A 27,348-nucleotide genomic window follows, 5' to 3' on the forward strand; every position below is an offset into this window, starting at 1 on the left:
AAGGGCAGATGATGAATTAAAGCACTGAAAGCACCGGTGTTTCTCAGTTGCAAACCTCATTTCTTGCAAAAGAGGGCATTTTACCCCCAGGAAGGTGACGGCAGCCTCAGGGGCACAGATAGGAAGTGGCAGATCAGGAGACACTTCTTCACTTCCTTTATGCTGGGTCTGTGATGCTCCAGATTATGAGTGTGGCTTTCAGAACACCAGGGCGTGCTCGGGTGGTTTAATCTGCCCCTGGTTCTGAGAACTGTCAGCCTTTGCTTAATTGTTACAATTTGGTTTTAAGCCATGATTTTGTTGTGTTTCAAAAACACTGTCAACTGAAGTTTAGAGGCTTTTACTGATACTGTAATTAATGTAGTAATTATTTGGTGAGCTGAGGAAAAGCTTTTCTGTGATAGTTTTAACATAGTATATACTTCGTTTCACCACTGTGTTTATTTTTAGTAAATCCCAGCATATAGTAGAGAAATGGGGAAGGAATGGCAAGGATTCCTATTCAGAAATAATAGACATTTTTAATTTAGTATAGAAAGGATAGCAAATGTGTCTTAAGGCTGTGATTCACGGTTTTCTTTGTTTCAGAAGATTATGGTTCAGCCATTTTAATTTAAACAGGATTTGGCCTCTGATGCTTTATCCTGAGCTGAAAATGTGCCCTTTAGTCCAGGTGACAGGGACCATGGGAATGTGTCACGGTGCTGGTCAATGTTTGAGCTGAGGAATTGGAGTTTAAAGCTCTTGGTTAAGCCTTTGCTTTGAAGTTGCTAGAATTTGGAAATGCCTCTGTGCTTGAGGCTAGGTAATTCTCTCCTTTATTCTGGGTGCTTTTAGGAGAAAAGAGTATAACAAGCAGGGAACTGACACAGAGTAATCTTCCTCTCTAAACCGGAGTAGGAACTGAATGGTTGGAAATGGTAGATGAAAAAGCTTAACTTTCTCTGACCCCAAATATTTACACTGTGGGTTATCATCTAAAGGCCACTAGATGAATGATTAAGTAACCAGATATTGGTTTGTTTTGATGAGATCATCACAGATTTAAAGCAAATATAATCCAAAGGGCCACATGCGTAGTTTGAGCAACATATTAGAGAGGGACAGGCCTCTTTTCTTTTTTCCTCTTCTGTTTAGTTTCTTTTTTTTGAGAACAGAGCTATTTATATTGTTTCAGTGTGTTATAATGTATCACTGTTGGCTGCAATGTATTTTTAGGAAGGATTTTTTTTATCCTATTTGGCAGTTTCACCCACCATTTCATGTAGGTTGTTTGCTGGTGACTTAAACTGATGTTTCAGGAGTAGCTGCCTGAGGCCTTTAGGAACCTCAGTGGGGTGGTGGACTAAAACAGCAGCAGTGACCATACTGGACACCTTATAAATTCCAAGGATTGGGATGTCTTTCACCTTCCAGTGTAAGAAACCCTTCTGTGCTGTCTCCTTGCCCTGCTGTAAATGTTTACACTGCCGGTCACAGATGATGAGTTTTACTGCAGGGGTTGTGCATTCCCTGCAGCAATTTGAACCTTGATGTTCACCATCAAGTGAGTCCTGAACCATGAATTCGAAACCTGCAAAGGGTGTAATGGCACTCATGTTTCTGGTGACGCTTCCTCAGGGCTTTAGATTGATGTGGTGAGGGTTTATGTTTATTCAGATGGTCAAGTAATTAGTGTCAAGCCAATTTAATTGTTTGTACTGTGATACTTTGTTGGTTAGTGAAATGCCAACTTAAATTATCAGGAATGTGGTGTTGTATGCCTTAGTTTTTTATGGATTGTGTTGCTGTTTCTGTTTCTTTGGCAAAAATCGGCTGTAGTAAGATATTTATTATCCTGCTGTTTTTAAAGATCACAAATTTCTGTTGTAAAATCCAACAAATTGAGGGATTTTGAACTGGAACAGGAAAAAAGGTATTGGTGATTTGAGGCTGAGTAGAGCAAGACTTTGCTGTGATGTTTTTGCTTCTGTAGGAAACTGATGCAAAACATCTTGTTTGGGAGGAAGAAGTAACAAAAGTGAATGTATATGAAAGTGCATGTAAAAATTTTATTGTGAACTCATGCAAGCTCCCGCAGTGTCACTGACAGATTTAGATGTAATTTAATTTAATTTACACTGAATTTAGATTTTCTTAAGAAGTCAGACTTTTGCTTTTTTGATTGTCAGGTTTTGTTAAAGCACTGATTTAAGAACGGGGAATGAAGTAACCCACTACTAGTGAAGGACTGGTGCATAAAGTGGTGAGGGGAAAAAGGAAAAGTAACTTCAGTGACCTCTGAAATACTAAGATGTGATAACTAAAGCTAATGCACACATAGAAAGACCTGAGTCATGTTAATAATTAATCCTAAAATATGAGAAATCTAGAAATCTTTTACCTAAGACTCTAAAAGGAAAGAGGGTGAGTATAGTGTATCAATTAAAAAACTAAGCCTGTGGAAGGGGAGATTAATCTAGAATATCTGTCCTAATGAACATATTTAGTTTACAATACATTAGATTATAGAGGATGGAAACTGTTCAACTTGCTACACCTCATCCATCCCTGGGTAGAACTGGGAAGCTGGGAGGTGGAAAGCAGGGACAGGCAGCTTCTTGTGCTCCCAGAGTCTGGTTTATGTAACACAGAAGCTACTTTTATTGAAGTATTTCTTAATGCTCTGCCAGCAGTGTTGCTTTGAATCATGAGTATCCTTCACATTAGGTTAGTAATTCCACAGGACACATTAATCCCTAAAGCTGTGTGACACTGAGGCAGCTGTGGTTTTTATGCTAAAATATTAAATACATTCAGCTTGCTGCTATTTAGCAACTGGAATGTCACATCTTTTTCAGATGTGGCAGTCTGAACTTGTCAAACCACAGGTATGATTTTTATTTCAGTTACCTTTCAGAAAGCAAATGATGGCTTTTAAGTGGTAGGGCTGAATTGATAGTTTATACAGAAAGAAATGCCAAGTCAAAGCTATAAGCTGTTAAACTATTACTTCCTGATAAATGATAGAATGATTGTTTTGAACTTACTTTAAAATTAAGTTTCGAGTTAATTAACCAAGACTTTTACATCTCTTAAATTGTCCCTCTGCTTAGATGTTCCCTGTCTTGTGTGGGAAAATGGATGGTTTTTATAAGTACAGTAAAGTACACTTAACCCTACCACTCTCGGGTAAGTATACTTTATTGTATCTTAGCCTTTTAAACATACCTTTTAAACATACCTTTTAATCTCTTCTGCTCTGGAGAGTACTTGGATACAACTAAGAGGGTGAAAAATTTTATTTCAGTGCAGATTGACCAAAGCCTGTCTCTCTCTTGCTTTTCTTCCTTTTGTTTTAAATTCATTCCAATTTTGGAATAATCTGGTTTCCCTGAATTTTTCACGTTGCTCTGAATATTGCCAGTAGAAATTAAAGTCTAAGCTCTTGAAGCTTTCATTCTGAAATAGTACACTAAACCAATCAATTTATGATCTGGTTAAGTGATCAGGACTGCAGTGTTTGAAAAGAAAGATGTGTTTCCAGTCTGCTGCAAGGAGATACTAAATCAAACAGGCGGCTCAGGGACAGACAAGCTGCGGTTTTGAAAGGTGAATGAAATCCGTGCTGTGTGTGTGAGATGCAGGGGTTTTACTCGTCCTGTGCTTGGCTGTCTTCTGCCAGGAGCTACTCAGACATCTGTAAGTGTTCCCATTGATCCCAGGAGTGCTACTTCGTGTGATGCTGAATCTGGAATAGTGGAATAGTTAGAGTTGTGTGACTCGCTCTGTTCTTCCCCCCCTACCTTTTGAATTGTCTTTTGTCTCTTTAGTTTGTTGATCAAACAAGATGATCTTTGTTATGCATGTTTCTGTCTCAGCAGGGCTAAGGCTGGTGGAAGAAAAGCTTTTCATGACAAGTTTTGACTTCGCTCTCTGCCGCAGTGTACTGACTGAAAATTAGTGCCATTAAAATACTTTTGAGAGGAGCTCTTATGTGTAGTATTTTGTAGAGATTTGGAACGTTCTGGAATAAAAGAAAAGCAGAAATCCAGCCAACTCATAGGACCAAACAAACAAAATCAGTGAGCTCTCCCTATTTAGCTCATGGAATGAGGCAATAACATTCAATTAATAGGTATTTGAAGAGGTGTTTTTCTTCAGTTCAGAGGCAGTATTGCTGTTCCATTTTGAACAAAAGATTGTACATATCTTTTGAGAATAGCTCTTGAGATTTTTACTAGTCTTGATTTTTGAAATGTTGATTACTAAAACTGGTGGTGAAATGTGGCATGCTAACACGTCAAAGAGACTAGGAAATGTTAGACAAAGGAGAAAATTTGCAGCTGACAGCTGAAGCATTTGAAGATCTGTTCCATAATCCTGAGTTTTAACATAAACATTCTGGTTATGATTTTTCTGCTGTTGTAAAAAATGGAAGTCAGGCTTATTTTGTGAAAGATGCCCCCTAACAGAGGGATTTGCATACTTAAAAGTGTTAAATATTTATTTTTCCCTCATCAGTTCCTAAAAATGTTTCTTTCAGTAGAGTTGAAGTAAAAATAAGCAGCTGTGAATCTTGTTCTCTCCTTTGCCTGTCTCCATGGTAGTGAAGTGTTTTAAATTGGTATGTCCATCTGAGTCTTTGTAGCAGTGCCATCCTTTTTAAATGTGAGCTGGTTTTTACCCTCAGCACTGAGATTCAGTGTACAGACGTGTATTGTAGCTTTTGCTCTACCATGGAGTAGCTGGAGCACTCTGCAGTGCATTAGAAAAAGAAATGTCTGGTGTGATTAAGACACATTCCTTGTTTGATTAATTTGTGCATATAAAGAAAAAGCTCAATCTGTAGTTTTCTAGTTTTTTTTTTTTTTAAGATGTAGGAAAGAGAAAGAAAAAAATTTATCTTGGAAGAGCAGAATTTGTTTCATGGCAGTATTAACTGTGCTTCAAAAGCAACATATATCTTGTGTCAGTATATAAAAGGATGATGCTAGTCCTCTAAATTTAGATGGGGCATTTTAGCAAATCAACAGAACTTTATTACATATAAATTTCGATCAGGTCCTATTTATGGTAGGAGTATGACCTGAAAAGAAAAACAAACAGGCTGCTCCCATTGTATTCAGTTACTTTCGGGGGCTAATAATTGGTGACATGTTTACAGTAGTTTCCAAATACTCTGAGTGTGACAATGGAAGCATTTAAAGGTGACTGCTAAGCTTGCACATAGAGCAGATACTGTGGTAGCCTTATTTTGGGAAGTATTAGGAGGCTTTCAGAGACAGGCATCTTGTGTGGGACCCTCAAGAGCTGGATCTGGCACTGCTGAAGGGAAGGGCAGTGGTGGTGTTGTAAATGCTGGTCTTTAGCACAGCAAGGACCTTATCATGATTGAGGCTTTAGGGACCTGCTGTAGAAAATAATTGCTAATACAGTAATCTGCTTTTTGAGAGACCTTTTATAATGCCAATAACAACAAGCTAGAATTTGACTTGTTTGTTTGGCACCGAACTCTTGGTGCTGCTCATACTGCTTAAATCCTTTTTATGTGGGTAAAGTGAGACCTTTTAATTTTTTTAAAGATTTTTAGTGTTTTCTGGCTCTGCTGTAAAACAGTTCTTCTGGTTAGCAATGATTTGTGACATACAGAACTGGGTAGGAAAGATTTAGAAAATGGAGTCTAAAAGAGGTCATGTCATTAATGTAAATTTGTTTCTGACGTTTCAGATTTTTCTTCTCGCCTGTCCCCCATGTCGGACTGCAATGATTCTCTTCAGGTAATACCTCTTCCTTACTACATTTCTGTCTACTTTCATAACGTATTTTAGAAGTTAATCACTGTTTAAGTCATAAAATACTAAGTTTTATGTCCAGTTGGAAATGCATATTGGTTGGATTGAAAAATGATACATCGAAGGGAGTCAGAGCTTAAAGGGTGAGTGTTGGGCCACATACCCTTGGTGCTTCTCTATGGTGGGTTTGGCCTCACTTTTGAACATGAATTAGCTCAGTAACAGAGGAGTTAATGCAGATTAATGTATGAGCTGCTGTAATTTGTGTCATGGGCCTTGCACCTTTTTATTATCCTCAGTAAAAATTAGTAACTGGGCCTCATTGAAGGCCATGCATACAGTATGGGTCTGATTTTAAAATTGTGGATAGGTAAGGTTAAATAGTTAATGCAAATTCTTGCTGACCTGGGTATTGCTCAAATCCATGCAATCTTTCCTAAAATACTGCATGTTACTTTAGAAACCACAAGAGCTTCTAATGTGCAGGAGGCTCTAATGGGCTACGGCAGCAGAGTCCAGTGAGCAGCTAAAGGACTGAATTAGTTGTGTTGTGGGGAGGGTCAGGGGACTTCCCAGGCAGAATGGTAGTCGGGAATGGCTGTAATTGCCACCCTGACATTAAATTCGGCTCTTTCTTGTCTAATTCTGGACATTTACTGGAAAAATGATGCTGGGGGAATGCCTCCTACCTTCTCTCTGCAACTTTTCCCCGTTGTTCCTTGTTTTTTGTGCTGGATTATAGAGATCCTGTGTCAGCATCTCCATCTTGGAGAGTGTGAAGAGCATGTCTGGTGTCCAGGAAATCTTTGCTAAAGGTTATAGGGCAGAGGCCACAATATTTATTGGTTTTTTTTGTTTGTTTGTTTGTTTTTTTTCAGATTGAGTATTTCTATTTTGACACCCTGACAGCATATAAATTATGTGTGAAAGACTGTTTTAAAATTGTAATACCTTCTCCCCCTCGTCCCCCCCATCAAATTCCTTTTAAATTCCTAACAGTTTATGACAGGCAGTGGTTCACTGGTTGGTGGCAGTTTATGCTTTACTTAGTATCCAAACTGTTTCAGTCTCCTTTATATAAGATACAATTTTTCTGTTCCTGTGATGCAACAGTGATTCAGAAAAAGATGGTTGAAAACTGCATAAAATGCTGTATTATAACACTACTGTCCTGCCTCATGCTTTGTTTAGGACTTGCTGTTGCATTTTAATAAATGTAGTTCTTTTATTTAAGGGACTTCTTTCAGATTCCTGAAGCTTTTCTTTGAAGCTATACATTCGTAGGGTTAAGCAGGATAAAAACTGTTATCAAATATGCTATTTTAAGCTCTGGAAGACAAGTGAACAGCAGAATTCCAGCTATCTAGCAGCTTGCATCATGAACAGGATTATGGACAGTCCAGGCTTTCTAGGAATCCAAAGCTTATTATAGAAAGCAGTCCTACTTTAGGAAATTCTACAAATGTGTATTTAAATATATGTTTTTATCCTGGTTATTGCATCTACCAGTATCTCATTAATTGCATTTAACAGTGACTTTATTCAAATTCAAACCAAAAGAATTTTAAGTGTCTTGCTACCTTTTATTGAAGAGATACTACATAAAATAAGTGAAAGCACTGCATTGGATTTCCATCTGTGAAAAGAGTATCCCATCTTTTTTCTAAGGTTGCAGATGCATATGCTGAACGGGGCCCTGTTGGCATTGCTGTTTCCTGTTGTTAATACACGCCTGGTGAGTGTACTGTAGTTTTCTTCCTCCTTTTTAATTTATTTCTAAAATATTTTCTTTGGAAAGATATCAGAGCTTTGCTTTGTTTGGCCTTTTAAAGTTTATTTTACCAGGCTGTAGATTCCCGGTACAGGTCATTACAGTGGAGCCAAAATACCAATCCTGGATTTTTGGGGTGTCTGTAACTCGGTGTGAAAAACCAACACTGCTGCATTCCAAGCATCAGTTCCATCCTGGCCTTAAAGGAGAGGAAACTTTAATGGCTTTGAAAGAGGCTTTCACAGGTTAACCTGGTGGCATGTGGTCAAAATTCAGTTTCAGGCTTTTCAGACTCTGTGTAAATGTAAGATTCCTCTGGCCTGGAAAATGCCAAATGTTGTTCTTGGCTGTCAACCCCTCTCTCCCAAGATTAGGCACAGCAGGTTTCTTTTTTCCCATCTAAGTTTTCAAATCTGCTATAAAACTCCAGTCTCCTGGACAAAAAGTTAACCTATGTTGTGCCTAGTAAGATTCTTAAACCTATTGGCCATAGGGCACATGAATTAATATTATTAACAAAATTGTTGTGGACTTCAGACTCCATTGCAAATCTTGTTATTGGCTCTCCCTTTGCAGATATTAACTGTCTAAATAAGATTAGGTATAAACTTATGCTTATGTGCAGTTTGCAATTGTTTTATTAAAACTTGATACTGCTGAAGGGCATCAAATGAATAAAACAAGTGGGATTTTTTTCCCCGATAAGGATAAATCTTTTTATTTTGTATTTAAAGCCATCTAGTTTTCAAGTAAATATAACCTTAAGCATGACAAAATTATTTTCCTGGGTAACCTTTGAAGGATAAAATGTTGCAGTATTTAATAACTCATTAGCTTTTGTTTTCTCTGCCACGATCATAGATGTCACTCATATTAGGGCAGTGGTGATTAAACAAGAAAGATGCAGACTGTTCACAAAATTGTCTCCATAATTAGGATTGGAGCAGCCAAAGGACAATGTCCAAGAGCAAATATTTTTGGAGTAAATACAACTTAGGATATTTTTGACCTAACAGCTTTTCTCTTTTCAATGTTTCTTCTGGCACAAGATAATGTGGGTGATGTTGTAGAGTGCTGCTGCTTTGACCCAGATTCTCTCGTGGCAGACAGACATTCAGCTCCACAACTATCATTGTAGTTGTTTACGCTGACGTTGTCCTGAAAGCAGGAAATGTCTCCTAAAACTTAGTAGGAATTTCAAAAGAATCTCAATAATTTTGTCTGAGCTGTCTGCTCTGGTTTATAGTATCTAAGTGAAAAACTTTTGGTTGTCGAGAATTGTCGTGTCTCTGTGCAGCAACTTCAAATTTCAGTTTTATGATATTTTATGTCATATTTTTGTCTGTTTCATGCAACAATGTTAGATATGTCTGTAAATAGTTGTAATATATAGTGTGTGGCACAAAGAGCATGAAAAACTGGTCACCTAACCCAGTGTGGGGAGGGAGATGGTCTGGGGCAGAGAGAGTTCTGAGGTCAGTGGAACTGGAGAGCAGGAGATTGGTGCCTCCCATCACTTTGAGGGATTGTGCCAAATGGATGCATGGCCCTGAGTGCCAAAATGCCTCCCTGGTGCCTTTCAGAGTGTAAAATGTGTTTTGTCTTTGTGAATTATTTGATATACAGTTGGATGTTGTCTTGTGGTAGGTTTTTCGTTGTCCTCGGCTGACATTGTCCTAAAGCTCCCTCTTCCATGTGATGGTTTGGAATCTTGCAGGCAGCAGATAATGGTGCTGATCTGTAGTCTCTGCTTGGAGACACCTGCTAATTTAGCAAGTTCAGCAGGAGGCATGTGCATAATAGCTGGCAAGTTGTGTATCATTAGGGAGATGAACGCAGTGAGATGCAGGAAAAGATATTAGATGTGCAGTTTTATTTGTGCTTACCAATAATCTGAAAGGGGCAAAAGGCAGGAGATAGAGAGTGGAAGAGGATCATTGCTTCACCAGCTGATGGATGATTTAGTGAATATCAGGGTTTTGCTTCCAAGTGTTAACCTGTTTAATGTAATTTCCAGAACACCTCTTACAACATTTTGTGGCATAGGCTGTTGGGTCACATGTTTTTGCTACCAATTACATTACTGAATGCATTGTAAGTATTCTTTTTGTATAACTACTTCAACATTAAATTATCCTGAAAAATAAATTGGTTGAAGCTTCTGGCATAATTTCCTGGTTTCCATTTTCTTGTCGTGCATCTGTTAATTTTTTTTTTTTTAGAACATCAGTAATTTCAAAATTATTCTTAAATAGTAGTCTATTGGCAGTGGAAATGGAGAGTTGAGATATTCACTGCACCTACAGAAGAAAGTTTCTACCTTTTGTTGTTTTAATCTTTCAGTTAAACTGTGCTTGTCAAAAATCTTGTTGGACTATAATGGGCACCTGGGATAGTGTTCCAAACAAATGTAGCCTGAAAGATGAGGTCAGTCTATTCTGTTCTTTCCAAGAAAATATTTTCCTGCCTTGGCATGACGTTGAGGTGTCAACAATTAACAGATGCAACCAATGCACCCACTTGTATTTATTTGGCATCTAAATGCTCCAGTTATTTGCTACATTATTTATGATGTGCTGATGGAATTAAATTTTGTGCATTGGAATAGACACTGGATAGAGATAAAACTGTTTCTTATTCAGTCAACTTATTCAGTTCTTATTCAGAACTCGCAATATTATTTTGTGAGTTCTTACCCTTTCAGAAATAAAGGGTATTTTAATTTTCCCTCATAATTTCATCCCTTTCTCATGATGTGATTAATTCTTGGTCAGCATTAATTATTCACACTAATCACAGGGTAATCTTTTGTGACCCTTAAGTAAACAGAGAAGAAGATGCTAAGGGGATTGGCTTGTTAGGTTCCCAGGTAGGACCCTAGAAAGGTATAAGAGGATATACAGGAGTAGAAAGATTTCTTTTTACTCTGTATTTATATTACATGAAACACAGTGTAGGTCGTGATAACCAGGCTATGTGGGTAAATTCATTTAACTGGCACAAAGACTCCAAGTGTTTGGAAAGTAACTGGATTTGTTTGAGCTTTCATATTGCATTAATCAAATTTTAAAGGAAACTCTTTCTACTGGTTTAAAAGTGGGTTGGTTTTTTTTTTTTTTTTTTTTTTTGCAAGCTGATGTCCTGAAAATGTTGATATAGATAAAGTAAAAAACAGGACATGTCCCAAAGGTGTTGGACTTGTTGTCTCTGCTCACATGGCTGAAATGGTGCAGTTTTAATGTTTCCAGAAGCTGCTATTTTCTATAATTAGAACTGTTTGGCCGGAGAGGTACACATTCAAAATCTGTGTTAGGAGCAGAATCATACTCTGAGCAGGACTTTGAGTACATTCCATGCACACTCCACTCATTGCCTGCTGATTGTTGAAGTAATTCAGTTTTCCTGAAGTGCCTGTGCCTGCACAGCAAAGTGAAACAGGTCATGGTAGCTCATTAACTCATCTCTAAACTGGCTTTATCTAACTGGCACAAGGAAGAACAACGGGAACAGTTGGGGGCTACTGAGAGATTGTGCTTGGGTTGCTGGTAGGTGATAAAGCCAAGGCTGGTGCATCTCTGGGCAGTTGTACATGCTGTGTGCATTAAACTGGTATGAGTGTGTTATTGATGGTAATGTCTAAGAGGGTGGCTGGTACAGTGCAACATTTGATGTTTGCTGGGCTGTGTGCTGGATGTGCTACAGGAAAGACCAGAACCTGGGAGTTGAATTCTTTCTATTCCTTTTCTACCATATTCTACAGTGATTGTACAGAATGATGGAGGAACTGCTCTTGCACAGTATGGTGCTTGAGCCAAGATACAAATATTTAACAGAGGGAAGAGTACTACTTTCAGAAAACAGCAAAGTGTTAACCTGCTTGCCCACTGAAAACCAGCTGCTGGGTGATCCCCTGTGCTTGTCTTCACTTACAGTTTCTCTTTGCATGTAGAAGGTGCCTCTCTGCTATCTGTAAGTGAATCTTTTATTGATAAAACAGTTTATAGACAAGGCATTTAGGTCCAGGTGAGCCAGTTGCTCAGTACAACTTTATAGTTCCTCTGGTGTGTTTTTTCATTTTCTGTTTGTTGTAGCCTGGCTGTGCAACTTGAGTGCTTGGCTGTACAGAAACTCTGCAGCTCTACAGCAGGAAATGCACTTGCATGATCAGCCAGGCTTCAGAACAATCCATCTCTTACAGTGGGGGAAAAAGATGTTTTGTTTTACACACAAAAAAATATTGTCAACACTTCTGCAGCATAAACAACTGTTCCTCTGTTCTGAGGAGTGTCCTGAGCGCAGTGTTTGTGTAAGGGACCCTCACAACTCCGAGTGTGGAAGCCCTTTTGAAACCAGAGATAACCAGAGAATGCTCCTTGGCAGGAGTGCCTGCCTCACATTATGGTGTTTATATTCAGGAGCAATTGTTTCTGAAGTGGGAGAGGTGCAGCTTTTTCTCCAATTAGGAAAACTACTTTAGCCCCTTCCCAAATTTTAATTCTCTCGCTTTGCTCTCTGTGCCCTTCAACAAGGGACAGCAGGAAAGGTTCAGGAAACCTCAAAACTTCCATGAAGTTCTTGTTTTTGCATACCATTACCTTGCTTGGGTTTATGTTCCGATACAGAATATTTGGAATAAAATAACCCAACAGATTGTATGGAAAGGTTTGTTAGCCTAGTCTCCCTGGAGCTGGCTGAACACCTTGGAGGTTGCCATCAGGGCACAGACATTCAGCTGGGGGATGCCAGGACTGGCAGAATCTGGCTGTTGGTTTTAGCATCTTTTACATTAAAAATAGGATATAAGAATTGTAGTTGAATTTAAAAGATCACTATGTTAATTACCAGCTGTTCATTGACTGCTATTTAGGAAGAAAACCAAACTATGTTTCAACCTCTCTTCTGTTAATGTAGAAATTTCTGTAATGTATCTGTTTCAATGCTTCAGTGTCTCAGAACAGCAATAGAAAGGGAAAGCTTTTCTCCCCCTCTCTCCTTCCAACAGACAAGCCACAGTGGTAGGTCCCATGTCTGAATTCACTTTAGCCTGTAGAATGACAGGACAATTGAACTAAAGCTGATGGCTTTGTGTTATTCCTGTGAGATCTCATACCTGTGGTCTTGTTCAGTTTTCCCTTCAGAAAAATAACTGAGCTGAAAAACAACACTGCTCCATAGTCAGCTGCAGCAAGAAGCTGAATTCTGGGTTTTGAGTGTTTTCTACTACTGTTCAGTTTTAAATGTGTTGCTTTAGTGTGATAAACAGATACAGGCAAAGGTACTTAGAGGTGGGAATAACTTTCAAATACTAACTGATAAAGAGCTAGAATTGGTTGGGCCTGGTTTAAGGGGCTCAAACTCAGTTATGGTTCAAGTTATTTTTAGCAGAGTATTATCTTAGCACAGCCTGACTTCTCTTCCAGGAAGTTACACTAATTCAACTAAACAAACAAATGACTAACTGTAACTTCCCAAAGTTGTCAGCAGGTGAGAAATACATGATTTACTACTAACTGGTAACTTGTTTATCCACATCTTTCTGCAGCTTCTCTTTAAAACCAATAAAATACTGGTTATTTTTTATTTTATATTTGGTCAAGCTTAGCAGTTCCACACATGCATGCAGATTGCTATAAATCGGGTTTCTGAGGTTCTTTCTTTTGCAGGTAATTAATATATAAAAGTATAAAAATATATATATGCAAGACCTCATTTATAGAGTTCTGTCACTCACAAGGTAGCAAGTATCTGTTCTTTCCAGAAAGACTTCTGTTGTATGGGGTGTGCAGAGTTTCTGGTTTGATTACTGGAGGGGTTTGCATTGTTATTGGTAATTTATGCAAGCAAAGAAAGGAAAAAGAACAATCTTATGCCATTCCTTCGGTGTTGTGCTTCTGGCTAACTTTGGGAATTGTCTACTGGAAGTGCTGCCTTCCATTAGTGGTAAGGGGAGTGGAATGGGTACAGTTTCAGGGTACTTTCAAGGCACTGACCATTAATGTCAGCTCTTTGTCAATATGCATAGGTGATAAAATAACTGAGCTCAATGCATTGTCATAGGTCCTAAGGAGAATGATTCCTTGTAACTTGGTTATTAGTGATGAAAAATATTTACAAATATTTTCCTTTTTCCACAGCTCCCATTTGAAATGGAAATTTATTATATCCAGCATGTGATGCTTTACGTTGTGCCCATCTATCTGCTGCAGAAAGGAGGTATGTTAACAATTCACTCCATATGGACTGAATTGGTCCCATGCAATGAAGAAAATGTGCTTACTGGATGCCACCAATTTCATTCTTACCCTTTTTTAAACCAGTTTTCCCTGTTGTTACTTAATAGTTTCTAATGTTCTAATGTTGGAGTTGTAATCCAGGTAACACCAACTTGTGTCAGGCAGTGAAATGGAAATTAAAAAAATGGTCTGTTGCCCAAAGGGATACCAAGGGTGTATTGGTATAATGTGCACTGTCTTTCTGAGTAGCATCTCTGCCACTTTGTAACACTCTCAAGTTGTTGGGGGGATGTATTTTTAAGACCTTTGCCTTCTCAGTGCTGGAACTTAAAATGAGCTGAAAAAAAAAAATCATGATTACATCCCAGTAAATATTAGTTGTCTAGTCAGGCAGGTTACAGAAATTCTCAAGCTCTAATGAAATGCAGTGGCACATATTAGTGACATGAACTAGCTTGCTTGTTATCTCTTCTAACAAGATTTCCATCTTGCATTCACTTATGCCATAATAGTTCGGTAAGTCTGGGAATCCCAAATTGTTCCCCTGGCCAGTGATTTTTCCTCAGAAGGGAATGCAGTGTGTATTCAGCTGGTGTGATGCTCTGCTCCCCTCTAGCGTTCACATGCCTCCGGCTGCATTTTCTAGCGGAACTAAATTGTTTTATTTAGGCAATAAAAGATAACTCATGGTCCAGGGGTTCAGTCGCCTTTAATGAAAACCCTGATTACGTGATGTGAACCAATGGGATGCAGTTTAGAAAATGCTCAGAACAAGGAGAATCAACCTCTTACAACTGATTCAACAGAATGGATTTTATACCAGCAGTGACTTACAATCCTTCAATAACCTCTGTGTTATAGTGACTGTATTGCACTGTAACCTGCTGAGTGAAACTAAACAAAAATGATTCAAAGGAAAAAGTGAAGTATCATACTTTGAAACTTCATTCTGCTTCTTTCTCTTACCAGAGAGATATGACAGCCACATTTAATTTTAATCCATCCTTGGTATCCTAAAATTCTGGCAAATAATTCTAAAGTACAGTGTAGTTGTAGAAGTGATACAAAATCCCAATTTTTGCAGAAGTGTGGGGAGCAGGGGGAGAGAAAGTGTAATCAGCCATGGAGTACTCTGTAGGCAGTGACAAACCGAGCTCTTGTGATGTCAGTAAATCACTTGGTGGCCTTGAAGTTCCCATCTGACATCATTTTGACATGTATGTCCTCTGCCTTAAGGTTTGGCTTTGGATGTCACTTGATATGTTCATTTAAGTTTTGGGGTTTTTTTGGTTTGACTTGGCTTTTTGTTTGTTTTGAAGTAGAGGGTCTTGGGGTTTTTCAGGACCTGGGACTGACAGGACTGTATTTGCAGTTTGAAGGGTTGGGGATTGTCACCCTGGTCCAGTTTTCTAAACTCCTGCCCTGTATTAACTTGGGGTATTTGCTGCCATCTAATGTTGATGTGATGGCATTGAAATTGCTGAAAGAGCTGGGCTGGCTAAATCTATCAATGGAGATTGCTCTAGGCTGTGTAACTAATAACTGTTCCATGTCTTATGCACTTGCCTTCTTGTCACCTGACTGACTGTAATTCATTAACATCCATCAACTCCTGCATTAGTTATGGTGCCACAGGTGACCTGATGCATGATTTTTGATGGAAAAATTACTCGGCTTGAAAACATTTGTTAGTGTTTTGTCATTTCACTAGCACCTCTGTTTAAAGTACCTTCTGGGTAGATCACACAGGCCTTTATCCTAAGTATATCTTGTGAAAATTGCTTTTTTCTGTCACTGACATTGAGCAGCATGCAGCTCAATTTCTGTATTCTAAATAGAAATTTGCAACAGTGAATCTATGGATTGTGGCTGAGAGAAGTAATTGGAAGGTAGAAAACAGGAAAAATGACAAGGAATGGATTGCATATAGAAAAATGTACGACTTCACTTTTACTGGACATCTGGCCTTTATGGGGTCCAAACATTTCTCAGAGGCAGGGTGAGCAGAACACCTGAAGCAGAGTGGATTTGAGGCTCAGTCCGTGCAAAACTGCACGCCCATGTTTGCTGATGTGCTAATCAGGTACCACACCAGTCATGCACACGCATTCGACTCCCTGCTGAAACCTTTCCTTTTTGAAAGGAAACTGGGTGACAGCAAGCAAACGCTGTAATGATTTATTTACAGTGTCTTCCTGCTGTTGATTACTGTGGTGCAGACAGGTCATGATGCACTGGCAGCATCACCTTCATGTCCCTCCTGACCCCATAAGTGTGGGGGCTTTACCACACTTAGCAGCACATTGGTGAGAGAGACTTTTAGAACTCAGGCTTCAGTGTAGCACAGTGAACTCACTGAAGCTTAAGGGCATATTCCCTCTTGGGGATTAAGTCTTCTTTCTCTCTTTCTCTCCCCTCTGTACTGAGTGAATGTAAGTTTCCCTACTTCCCTTTCTTAACATATCTTCTTCCCAAGTGCGTATGTGTATACATACATACACATTTGTGCCAGACAAAATAAATGTTTATGCACAGTGGCTAATCTTTCTTGGCTGCACTAAGAGACTCTCATGCAAAATAGATGCAGAGTGGATGTACACTGTGTGCACAGAAGATCCCTAACTCAAGACAGTTCTTACATGAAATATGTCTGCAGTTGGCACTTTTATTTTTCTGGATGAATCTCACCTTGTGTCACCTGTGGCTGCTGCCCAAAATTACAGGATGCATCTGGACAGGCCACAGCATGCAGAAATAACTGGATGGACTGAACAGTGACCTGCAGGTCACTGTTTTCTCTTGTCCTTAGGAAATGAGACCCTTGCTTCTCTGTCAAAAAAGTCCAAATGCTTCTGTAGTTTGTGTTGGTTCACTGTCATGTCAAGGTGAGTGTGGGCACTGGGAAAAGGGAGGTGCCATGAATGGTCAAGGTGGGAGGCAGAAAACCAGAACCACAGCAGTGCAGATTTAGAGCATGGAACCAACACCTTCATCAAAAAGCTCCCTAGACTGCTTCCTTCTACAACTGAGCTGGTTTTCTGAAGCATATGAGTATGGTCTGATAATTATACTTTCTGTCACTGGGGTACAGTCCGCAGGGAGAAGGCTGAGGAAGATGGCAGCTGAGGAAGTGTCATGTCTCAAACTGCCACAACTATTGCACCAGTGCATTAACCTGATCCTCTAAGATCCAGGTACTAGTGGTGTTCAGGACAGCTTAGTTTTTTAACTGTACACTCTTAAGATAATGGAAAAAAAATCGAATTTACACTGCATCACCTTTAGAGACTCTCAGTTCCTGACTGTCTTGGTCCTTAAGCTGGTTTGGTCAGGTTTTCAGATAGATTTGACAAGGTTAGGTGTGCACCTTATTTCAGAACTTCAAATCATATTGAGATTTAAGCGAAGTGAAATTGTTATTTCCTTAGAGCAGTGAGCAAATGATGTTAGCCCACAACAGATTGAAATAAGGGTTAATTTATAGCAGCTCCTTCTCAGTGGAGCTCAGAGATATTCTGTCTCGTGTTTCGAGATCGCCAGCGTTATTTAGTTGCCTTAGGGACTCAGCAAGTGGACGAGGATGTTGGTGTTGAGGTTTTCTAGGATTTTGTTCCCGAACAGCAGCTCCTGGAGTCCCGGGATACCCCGGAGCGGTTGCGCTGTGGGGCCGCGGCCGCCAGGGGGAGCTGCGCGAGCCGGGAATTCCCGGTTCCAGCGGGTTTGTCCGCGAGGAGCGGGCCGGGAAGGGGTTCGGGGGGGTCGTGGTTTTTTGGGGGGAGACATCCTTTTTCTGCAGCTAAATCTGACAGTAATGGCCTTGCAGATTCTGGACAGTCCTGTGGTCCGGCCCTAAGTGTTTTCAGAGCTGATTTGCTGTGCACGAGTGGACAGACACAGACACCCCAAATAATTGAGTTGTTTGCTGGGAGTAGAGTCAGAATTTTCTTCTTTTAAGGCAAGTGCTGTATCTTTATAAGCAACGAAGATCCAGTCTCTCTGACTCAAGTCCTAGCGCCCTTTTCTTTGTTGATCTGAGAGTCTTCAAAAGTGGCATCAAAAGAGAGAAGTTCTTTGGCATTGTCAGAAAATCAGGAGAAGTTGATTTATTTTTTTCCTCCTTTTTTCCCCTCTCATGGAGAATGAATGCCTCAGTCACGCTTCAGAAGCTGGGCAGAAGCAGCTCTGTGGGGGCAGTGCAGCGTGTCTGACCTGAGGGGAAGCTGATGTAGAACACAGATACCAAGTACAGACGAAAGGATCATTTTTCCTGGTGGCTGTAAACTAGGAAAGTGCAATTAAAGCAATGGGGGATCGAAATTTGCGCTCTCCATTGGCTGTTAGGACTTGCTGTCTAGAGTGGGAGATTACCATATTTAAAGATTTTTTTTTTTTTTAGCTGTTGCACCCCTTGTTCAGCCACTTTTCTCCTTTGCGACACTCTACCTGTATTTGGCTCGATCTATCCTTAGCTTTTTAAAGGAGTTGTAAAGCAGGCTTTATTATATACCTTAGTAGTAATCCAGGAAAAGTATCACTTTATACTTGGATATATTTAGGTAGTAATACATCTAGTTCATCTCCATCCTTGATAATGTAACAGCTCTTTCACTGAACCTCTTAACTGATTGGAGATCTGTCGACTCTTACGTGTTATTCCCCTACTCTCCTGCTGGCAGTTCCATGTTCCCATTCCAGCTTTTGTCTACCTGCTGCACCCCACGTATTAGACATAAATGTGTGGTTTGCTGTCCAGCTGCGCTTGTCCTGTGGCACTTTGAGCAGCAGGGTGGCTGTGTGCTGTCGCTCTGGCTGCAGGCTCAGTCTCCTTTGTAGCTTGATCATTCCAGGACAATCCTGTTTGATGATTTAAGAGACCTGGAGAGGAAGAGAAGGGGACATGTCTGTTCTGTGACCCTCTGAGCTTTCTGCACTGGGCAGTTACAGTTAGTTTGAAAAATGAAATCTCTCTCTAGGAGAGGGAGAAATTTAGAGGGCAGGTACCAGTATCTAGAAGAGCTGCTACTGTCTGAAGGAAGAGGAAGAACTCCTGCTGCTTCTTTATGGAGAATAAAAAGTGGTTCCTGAGCAGAGCAGGTAATATAAGATCCCTGTGTGAGCTGGTTGTGATGAGAGCAGCTGGCACTGAGGGGAAACAGAAACCTCCTCGCATAAGGTAGTATTTTGAAGTCTACACATGGAGTCTGAACAGCTGTAGGGGAAACAGTGGATTTCAGGATCATCCTCTTGAGAACATTTTTTTCCTGTTTTCCTCTGGATAGGAAGTTTGGTCTCTAGGCCAGCTCAATAGGCCAAACAATTAGAATTAACCCTTTGATCAAGGGAAATAAAATGAAAATAAATTTGCCCTCACATTTTTGTAGGCTTGAAAATGAGAGAACTGTAATAGTTGCTGTGAGTTTTGGTTTAAGCAGGTGGTCTTGTAATTGTGAGACTACTGAAGGAGAGTGTGCAGTGCTGGAAAACTCATAAAGCTCTATCAAATGTAGTGGGAATGGAAACCAAGACATTAAAGAGATTATTTAAAACCTTACTAAATTAAAAATTTGTACTATATTTAGGTTCTAATTCAAACAGGAGTAATTTTCTCCTTCATTATGCTTTCAGAGAATTACAAAGGGAGTATCACTTTCTATTAAGTTGCGCTCAAATTTTTACAAGCCTATGTATTGAGAATTTTAGATAAAAATAATGGTTCATAAGAACACTTGAACTAGCACAAGACATTGTGGGGGCAGCAGTATCAAAGAAATGGAGTCTTTGTTGATTTTTAAAGCCATGCTTCCATTTCCTCGATGGCAAAGTAAACAACTTGGCATGTTCAAGGTCAACAAAATTTTGTTGCAGAAGCAGACAAAGAATGCCTAACTCTTTGATCTATGTGGAATCCTTCCTATCAATGCTATTGAAGTATTGAAGTTTAATTTAAACTGACATATCCCCTGCCATGCTATTTCAACACAGGAGCAAATATACAGCCTACCAAGATGACCCTGATTTGGAATGGTCTCAACTGTCTGGGCCATGACTCTTTTTGAGAATGAGATTAGTGCCAGACTGGCAGTTGGATTAAATTTTTTAAATGCTTAATGTATAAGAATTGCCCGTGATCCTTAGCAAATAGAGAGTGAAACTCTCTGCTATTACCTGTTAAAATTGATTTCCCACTCAAGCAGCAGAAGTTTTTGCCAAAGCCAACACAGGCCCTTGAAACAACCCCTCAGCTGGGTTTCAGTTTTCCTGTTTGTGTGTCTCTGTTAACAGACTGTGTAGTGTGGAAAGGAGACCATGCTCTCCATTAAACAGCCATCTGCTGAATAGCAGGACTGTAGAGTAGTAAAATCTATAGTGGTTATTTATCTAATGAGAAAGGTACAGAAAATATCCCAGGTATGAATTTAAAATTAGTTTCCCAAAGCACACTTGGGAATGCAGAGCACTATGAGATGTTTTCCTGTGGAGGTCAGTGTTTCCATTTTGTCCCTTGATGACCAAATAATGCTGCTGCTGAAAGTCACACCATTATTTTCAGGATTCTAAAGTCTAACAAGGGAGGATTTTTCTATTACAAAGCAAGCATAAAAATCTGTAGAGAGCAAGAGTTGCTGATGCATGTTTTGAAGTTTTGCAACAGAGAGAGAATGTAGCAGAGTGAAATTCTTGGCTGAGGGAACCTGAACAGCTCTCTTGAGGGACCTCTGAAACATGATTCTCTGACTAGATTGAAGCTGGACATGAGAAGTCTGGGTTCAAAGCCAAATTATGCCATGGATCCTGTTGTCATCTTGTGCAATTTCCTTGGTCTTTTAATGACTGCTGTCTCACTCCATTCTCATTTCATAGCTGGGTCCACTTGTCTGTTTTGGTGTTCACACCCTACCTGCACTGTAAATCACTTGGGTATGGAGGTCTCTGTATTTTAGCTTTCCAACCACCAGGCTTTGTCAAATACTTTTGAAGTAGCACAGGCAACTGCCAACAGATGAGTTCACGTGAAACCTAATTTGGTTTAGCCTGTTCCCAAGGAGCTGCTTTGATACCTTATTTAAATTTTATGTTGTGTTATGTATCTAGGTTAAACATGCACCTAGGACTTCAAAGACAATATAAATAAATTTTGCAAGTCAAACAATGTTTTCTTTACAGCTGAGGAAGGAGCACAAAGAGTTTCTGTAAAGCTTGACCAGGTCACCTAAAGTTGGTGCAGCCAAAAATAGAGCCATGATCTCCTGCATTCTGACAGCAAAGCTGGTTCCTCCTTCTCTCGCTCTCTGTAATGAAAACCCATATTCAAGGTGGTGTCACATAGCTGATGTTTTCAGGCCATGGAGTTTAATGAATATTGTTGCTATTTAAGTAAAGACTCCTGTACCATTTTCTAAATAGGATGCCAGCTCTAAGCTCACACTTGCATTCCAAGAATTACTGTTGGGAATTTTTTCCCTCTACCTGTAGAGCTTAAAGCTATTCATGGAGAGTTTGCTTTCACCTTTAGATTTTACAGTTCAGACACTTCTGAACTTCACCTTCCTGCTGGGTAAGCAATCTTACAAGCTGCTTTTTGCTTTCCAAGCAGCTTCTGTGCTCCTGTTTATCATGGATGCACCAAGTCCCAGCTTGCTCAGTGAAACACGGTGTGCAGCCGTACCTTGGCTAATTACAGTAATACAGCCTCTCAATAAAACCAGGGAGTGACGTGTGGGGTGCAGATGTGCTGCTGTCATTCAAACAGGCAATCAGTGTCTTGCTCTGGGGATTGGCAGCAGAGCACTTGTGTTCTTGTACAGCTTTAGACAACAGCGTGTGGGTAACTTTGATTTTTGTGCCATTCACAAAATGCTATTCAACTGAACTTGTTTCAGGCAGCTACTGCAAAATCAATCTGAACTGGCATGATGGGTACAAACTATGGAGGAAAACTATGCAGAAAAGAATTTTAAAAGGGCAACAGATTGAGGAGGCATTCCTCTAGAGACTTTAAACATGAAAAGGGATGCACCAATATACGGGGATGTGGTAACAGCAGTTACTTGTATTTATCTACATACATAGGCATATTCACAGCAGCTGTGGTCTGGTGGGTTCTGTGGTTGCTGAACTCTGCATGTGGAGTTATTTGAGTTCTCAGTAGCCTTGTACAGCGTATGCTGAAGTCTGTAATTACTTCCTGGTAATTACTGAATGTGCCAGCAAAGGCTGGTATCAATATTGCACTCTGTGCTGTAAGCTGTCCTTTGAGTACTGGATACACATCCCAATGTTTAATAATATCTAATGGATCAGAGAGCAGATAAAGGCAGATAAAAATTGCCAGTGTATTTTTATAATCCTCTGGAACTCTTACAGCAGCTGAGCAGTATGACATTGTGCATCTTTCTTTTGTGTTCTGAGGTTGAAGTTATTAAAGTCATAAGGAAAATATTATTTTTTCCACATATCTTACACTAAAACTTTCATGGCTGTTAGTAAGAGTCTTAAGAACTCTCTAAACTGGTTTTGTTCTCACTGTATGAAATTTGAATATTTAATTCCCAAAATAGTCATGTATCTGTGGGTACTTTTATTAGATCTGATTTCCTTGGTACATTCTAGATCAGGGAACATTGTGTTTTGTCAGTAAATAGACAAAACCTGCTTTCAGGAGGAGAGAGAAAGGTGGAAATAACATGGTATCTGCTATTTCCTTTGAAAGGAAAAAGTATTTTACAGTATCTGTGATATCTACTGATTACAGTGTAGGTATACTACCACTGCTTGTAGTGTATACCTGAAAATATCTCCACAGTAGTTTTCATTTAAAAGCAAAGCCTCTCATTGATGGATTGACTACTTTATACAGCTTTTCTCTTTCTTGGCATTATTGGTGCAAGTCCCTTTTTGATAGTTGTTAAACAACCATAAAATTAGGAAATGGCAATGCTGTGCTCTAATACAGTGCTGTGCAGGACCTGCTGCTGCCTAAATCAGTTCTGTGCACGCTGAAGGCATAGTCCCTGCAAGAAGCAGCTGTTTAATATAAATAACCTGAGTTTTGAAGACTCATTGTACACTGTGTCTTAAAATCATATAGTACTTCTGTGGTAGAAGGAAGATTGAGGTAAAAATTAATGGTGTTGGTGAAAAATAGGTAAATGTAATGAGATAACATATTGCATATTTTTACTGCTGGACCAGAAGGAGGGAAGAAGCTGTTCAGGATGCTCCAGGTGAGAATTAAAGCTCTCAAATATTAATTACTGTGATGGTATTGAGTAGGTTATCAGCTCAAGCCAGATGCCCTGACATGCACAGAGCAGGAGAGAGAGGATTATTGTTGAGTGTTTGATGGACACAGCAATGCAGCTGAATACTAATGTGTTCCTTTCTTTTCAAGGTATCTACACTCCAGAGCCACTCTGCAATTTCTGGTGGGCTCTTTTATCCACGGGGTTTATGTTTGTGTATCACTTCAGCATCTTGCAGATTCTGGGACTGGTAAGTAAACACAGGTTAATAAATGGGTATTTGCAAGTACATCCAAAGTAACACCACTGACTACTTTGTTTCACAGTGTCCAGATCCACATGGATAAGAACTTGCAATGCAAATTTTTGATAAGGCCGCCTGTATGCAAATTGCATGTTCTAACAAGCATTTGTATCTTGTGTCTTGCAAGTATTGGTAAAATATTTCATAGTTTGGCTATGTACCTGCACAAATCCATCTATTAAATGCACAACGAAATTTGGATCTGCTTTATTTCTGGAAGCTGCCCTATTTGTGTCGAGCAAAAGCGTCACCTAAACATTTTTCTGTTATTATGGTAATTTCAAAAATTACCAGTTTAGGTGTCTGAATCGGTGCAAAGCAAAAATATTGTTTAATTTATAAATTTGTTGTCACTTTCTCAGGTTACAGAAGTGAATTTGAACAACATGTTGTGCCCAGCGGTCTCAGATCCTTTTTACGGGCCCTGGTATCGAGTCTGGGCGTGTGGACATCAGACTGTCATGACCATGACCCATGGGAAGCTTGTAATCCTACTGTTTTACAGTGCTGTCCCCATCTTTAAATGTAGCATGGACTTGCTCAGACTCCCAGCTAAGAAAATAGACTGAAATTTCTCCCTGTGGAGTCGTGCAGGAAGCAGAGACACCTATACTGGAAAACCAGGAGGAGGGATGAGAGGACAACGGCTTTATACTTCTCCCCACAGTTTATTGCCTCAGAAACACCTTTGTAATCAAGTGAGGGGTTTTTTTTACCTGCTGTTTCTCACTGCCTATTGCCAATGGCAAAATTAGTGGCCTTATTCTGGGAAAGGTTTGTGTTTTATACATTTTGTATAGATTACAGTAGAATCTTGCTAAGCCACCGTTTAAAGTTAGGCCAGGACCTGTCTACATTCCAGCAAAGAGAGTGGCAGTGCTACCTTGTTTTGACTAATTTTCCATTAAATATAAGTACAGTTATATCATGGGATAGGAAATAATGCTGCATTGCAACACTCCAGCGATGTGAACGAACACATGTTGAACCACATCATCCTGGCTTAACTCTTAGAACCTGAATGTTCCAAAACAGCCACAGGAAACAATGTTAATCTCCCACTTGTAAGTGCAAAGGAGTGAGGTTCTACTGTACTTTCTTTAAGCTGGTTGAAAATGTTGGGGAACAATAACTCATTCAAACAATACTTTTTTTGGTTTGTTTTTTAAATCAACTACTTAATTCTTAAGCTGCTGTGGATAAATATCCATCTAGTGAAGTCCCATCATATCTTGATGCTTTGGAGATGCTTTTATTTGGGTGAATAGAAAAAAATCATGTTGAAATAATTTCAAAAGACCATGTTATGTATAAGCCATGATAAGATATTGCATCCACTCTTCTGTCCAGACTTTGAACAAAATGTTTTTTCACTTAGCTTAGACCGGAGAAGGAGTGGAGATACAAAATCCATTGTAAAGATCAGAGTTCTCTTTTTTTTTTACTTAGTAGCTTTTGAAACATTCCTGCTCTGTCTACACTGCTCCTCGCTGAGTAGACTGGTTAAAAAAGGAACAAACTGAAACTGTTCTCTCCCTAGAGGTCTTTTACATTCTGTGAACCAATTTTAAAATACAGGTACAAACAGGAATGTCAAATCAGTGCAGGCCTCTACTGAAAAGAACATGTTCCAGTTTACCGGTAAGAATAAATCTTCTGTCAACATGTCTTTTGGAGAACAGGATGTAGATGGGCAGAATGATAAACAGTGAAGCGTGTACCTGTTCAAATTTTGCAAGGCTAGAGGAGAAACTGTTGGGCAGAAAGATGGGAAATCCTGAGTGTGTTCTTCCAGAACTGTGAGTCTGTGTCACAGGCTGTTGGGTTTTGAGGCTGCAGGTTTTTGTTGCACAGAAGTTTGTTGCAATTTATAGATTCATTGTGTTATCAAAGCTGTGACTTGTAAGATAAACCAAAACCACCGTACCTCCTTCAGCTGGATCACCTGAAGGGATGTTCTGAAGTTAGGGTACAGTCATTTATACCTCAGGAGAGAAAAGTAAGAACAAGAAGTGGTTGATTTTGGGCTTTTTGTCTGTTTGTTTTCCTTAAAAAAGAAAAATTTTCATTGGCGAAGGAAGAAGTGGCTACTTCAAATATTTTTATTCTGTATGATTAAAAAAAGTACACCTCGATCAGAAAGATATTGTCCCACATTCTGATTTACAGACTAGTTTCTGGTTTTCTTCCCTGCCTTGCTCTGTGTGTTTGTATGTGTACATATGTATACATATATATATATACACATACAAGAGAATAGATACATGTATGCTTACAACTTGAGAACATGCAGCATATACCTGAACTATCCCTCAGGCATATACAGCTGGTGTGAGTTACACAGACTATGTGGCTCCTCATGTTTTTAATTAGAATTCAACTCAGAAGATAAGCACCTGATTTAACACAGAGTTCACTGTCAGTCAGTGTTGGTACACGAGGAATTCCACTGTGGACTCTCCCTGCTGCCTCAGGAAAACTGGGAATATCTTCTGAAGCATTTGTGGAGCGGGGCCTAAAGAAAGAATGTGTTGGCATTGAAGGCCTGAATCCATCTGTGGAAGATCACTGGATGAGCTGCTGAAGGGATGGAAGTTCTTGCTGGTTGTTTCAGCAGATTCAGTCCTTTGTGATGGGCATTGCTGGGAGATGCCAATGCTGGATGTTAAAGCCTGTCCCTTATTAATATACTTCATCCCCTGTACAGTGCTGAGCAAAATACTAATTCTTCCCAACCTGTAGCTACTGTCAACTACCAATCGTGGTTTATTTATTTACTTAAGAATTCGGCAAAATGCCTTATGTTGGATTCAATTCTGTTTAGAAGGAATATTTAGTGTTACAATAGAATGATTTTAGCCAAATTTTGCCAAATACTATTTAGCATTATTATTTGCTTAACTTAAAGTTTTTTGTTTTGTTTGTTTTTTTTTTTTTTTAAATCTTTCCTGTTTTTTAAAGAATCTTTCCTTTTTTTCCCCTCAGAATATTGTAGTTACTAGAAACATTTCTATAGGTAGCAGTCTTTTTTTTTTTTTTTTTCTTTTTTAAACTATAGCATTTCCTATTTATAGTCATATGCTTCAGGGCATTCCAAACAAGTATAAAGCAGCTGCTGTTTGCCACCATTGACTGCCTCTGGTCAATTAAAACTGCAGGAGCATTTAAATGAGCTCAGGTGTCTCACTCAGTGCAGGCTCTTTGCTTGGAATGCAAAATTTGTGAGCTCTTCTGGCTGACTTAAAATTCAGTAGGAGGAATGGCAGAGCTGACATGAGGGAAATCCCTGGGCAGTTTGGCTGAAGGGATTCCTGGTGCAGTTGTACCTCTTGCACCACTGGCTGTGGCAGCAGAGCCACTGAGTGGTCACTGCTGCCCTCCTTCCCACCCTGGATCAGAGCTGGCTGGTGGTCACTGGGCTGACTTGTGCTTTTCCCTGTTATGCTGGTCCAAAAAAACCTTTAAGATCATCAAGCCAACCATTAACCCAGCACTGCCAAGCCCACCACTAACCCATGTCCCCAAATGCCACATCTACCCATCTTTTAAATACCTCCAGAGATGGTGACTCCACCACTTCCCTGGGCAGCCTGTTTAATGCAACCCTTTTGGTGAAGAAATTTTTCCTAATATCCAATCTAAACCTCCCCTGGTGCAACTCGAGGCTATTTTCTCTTGTCATGTTGCTTATTTCCCAGGAGAAAAGACTGACCCCCACTTGGCTAGTGACAAAGTCCACCCTGAGCCTCCTCTTCTCCAAGCTGAGCCCACTCAGCTCCCACTCATCAGATTTGTGCTCCAGACCCTTCAGCAGCTCTGTTGCTTTGTTTTGGACGTGCTCCAGAGCCCCAATGTCTTTCCTGTAGTGACAGGCCCAAAAGTCACAATTATTCCCTCCCTCCCTCCCTGTGCCCCTTTTTGAAGGCTTTTAAAACTTAATATTTCCACAGTTCCTTGAGAGAGAAGGGAGAGCAAGGCTGAGAGCCAGGGTGAGGCTCCACTGAAGGGAGGGGCAGGTCAGAAT

General features: G+C 39.7%; 1 protein-coding gene across 1 annotated transcript in view; it reads left to right on the forward strand.

The window, feature by feature from the left end:
- The window catches only part of TMEM164 (transmembrane protein 164), a 33,426-nt gene extending 6,578 nt beyond the window's left edge, over window positions 1–26,848 (forward strand). The window contains exons 3-7 of the mRNA XM_027716555.2: window positions 5,710–5,759; window positions 7,443–7,509; window positions 13,680–13,758; window positions 23,170–23,270; window positions 23,687–26,848. Coding sequence (XP_027572356.2) covers window positions 5,710–5,759; window positions 7,443–7,509; window positions 13,680–13,758; window positions 23,170–23,270; window positions 23,687–23,893 — 504 coding nt within the window. The 3' untranslated portion in view covers window positions 23,894–26,848. The remainder of the gene's footprint in view (window positions 1–5,709; window positions 5,760–7,442; window positions 7,510–13,679; window positions 13,759–23,169; window positions 23,271–23,686) is intronic.
- The last annotated feature ends 500 nt before the right edge of the window (window positions 26,849–27,348 follow it).

Source organism: Pipra filicauda, unplaced genomic scaffold (genome assembly GCF_003945595.2).
Source record: "Pipra filicauda isolate LSUMZ 115617 unplaced genomic scaffold, ASM394559v2 scaffold58_size5111680_pilon, whole genome shotgun sequence".
In the NCBI taxonomy this organism is placed as follows: Eukaryota; Metazoa; Chordata; class Aves; order Passeriformes; family Pipridae; genus Pipra; species Pipra filicauda.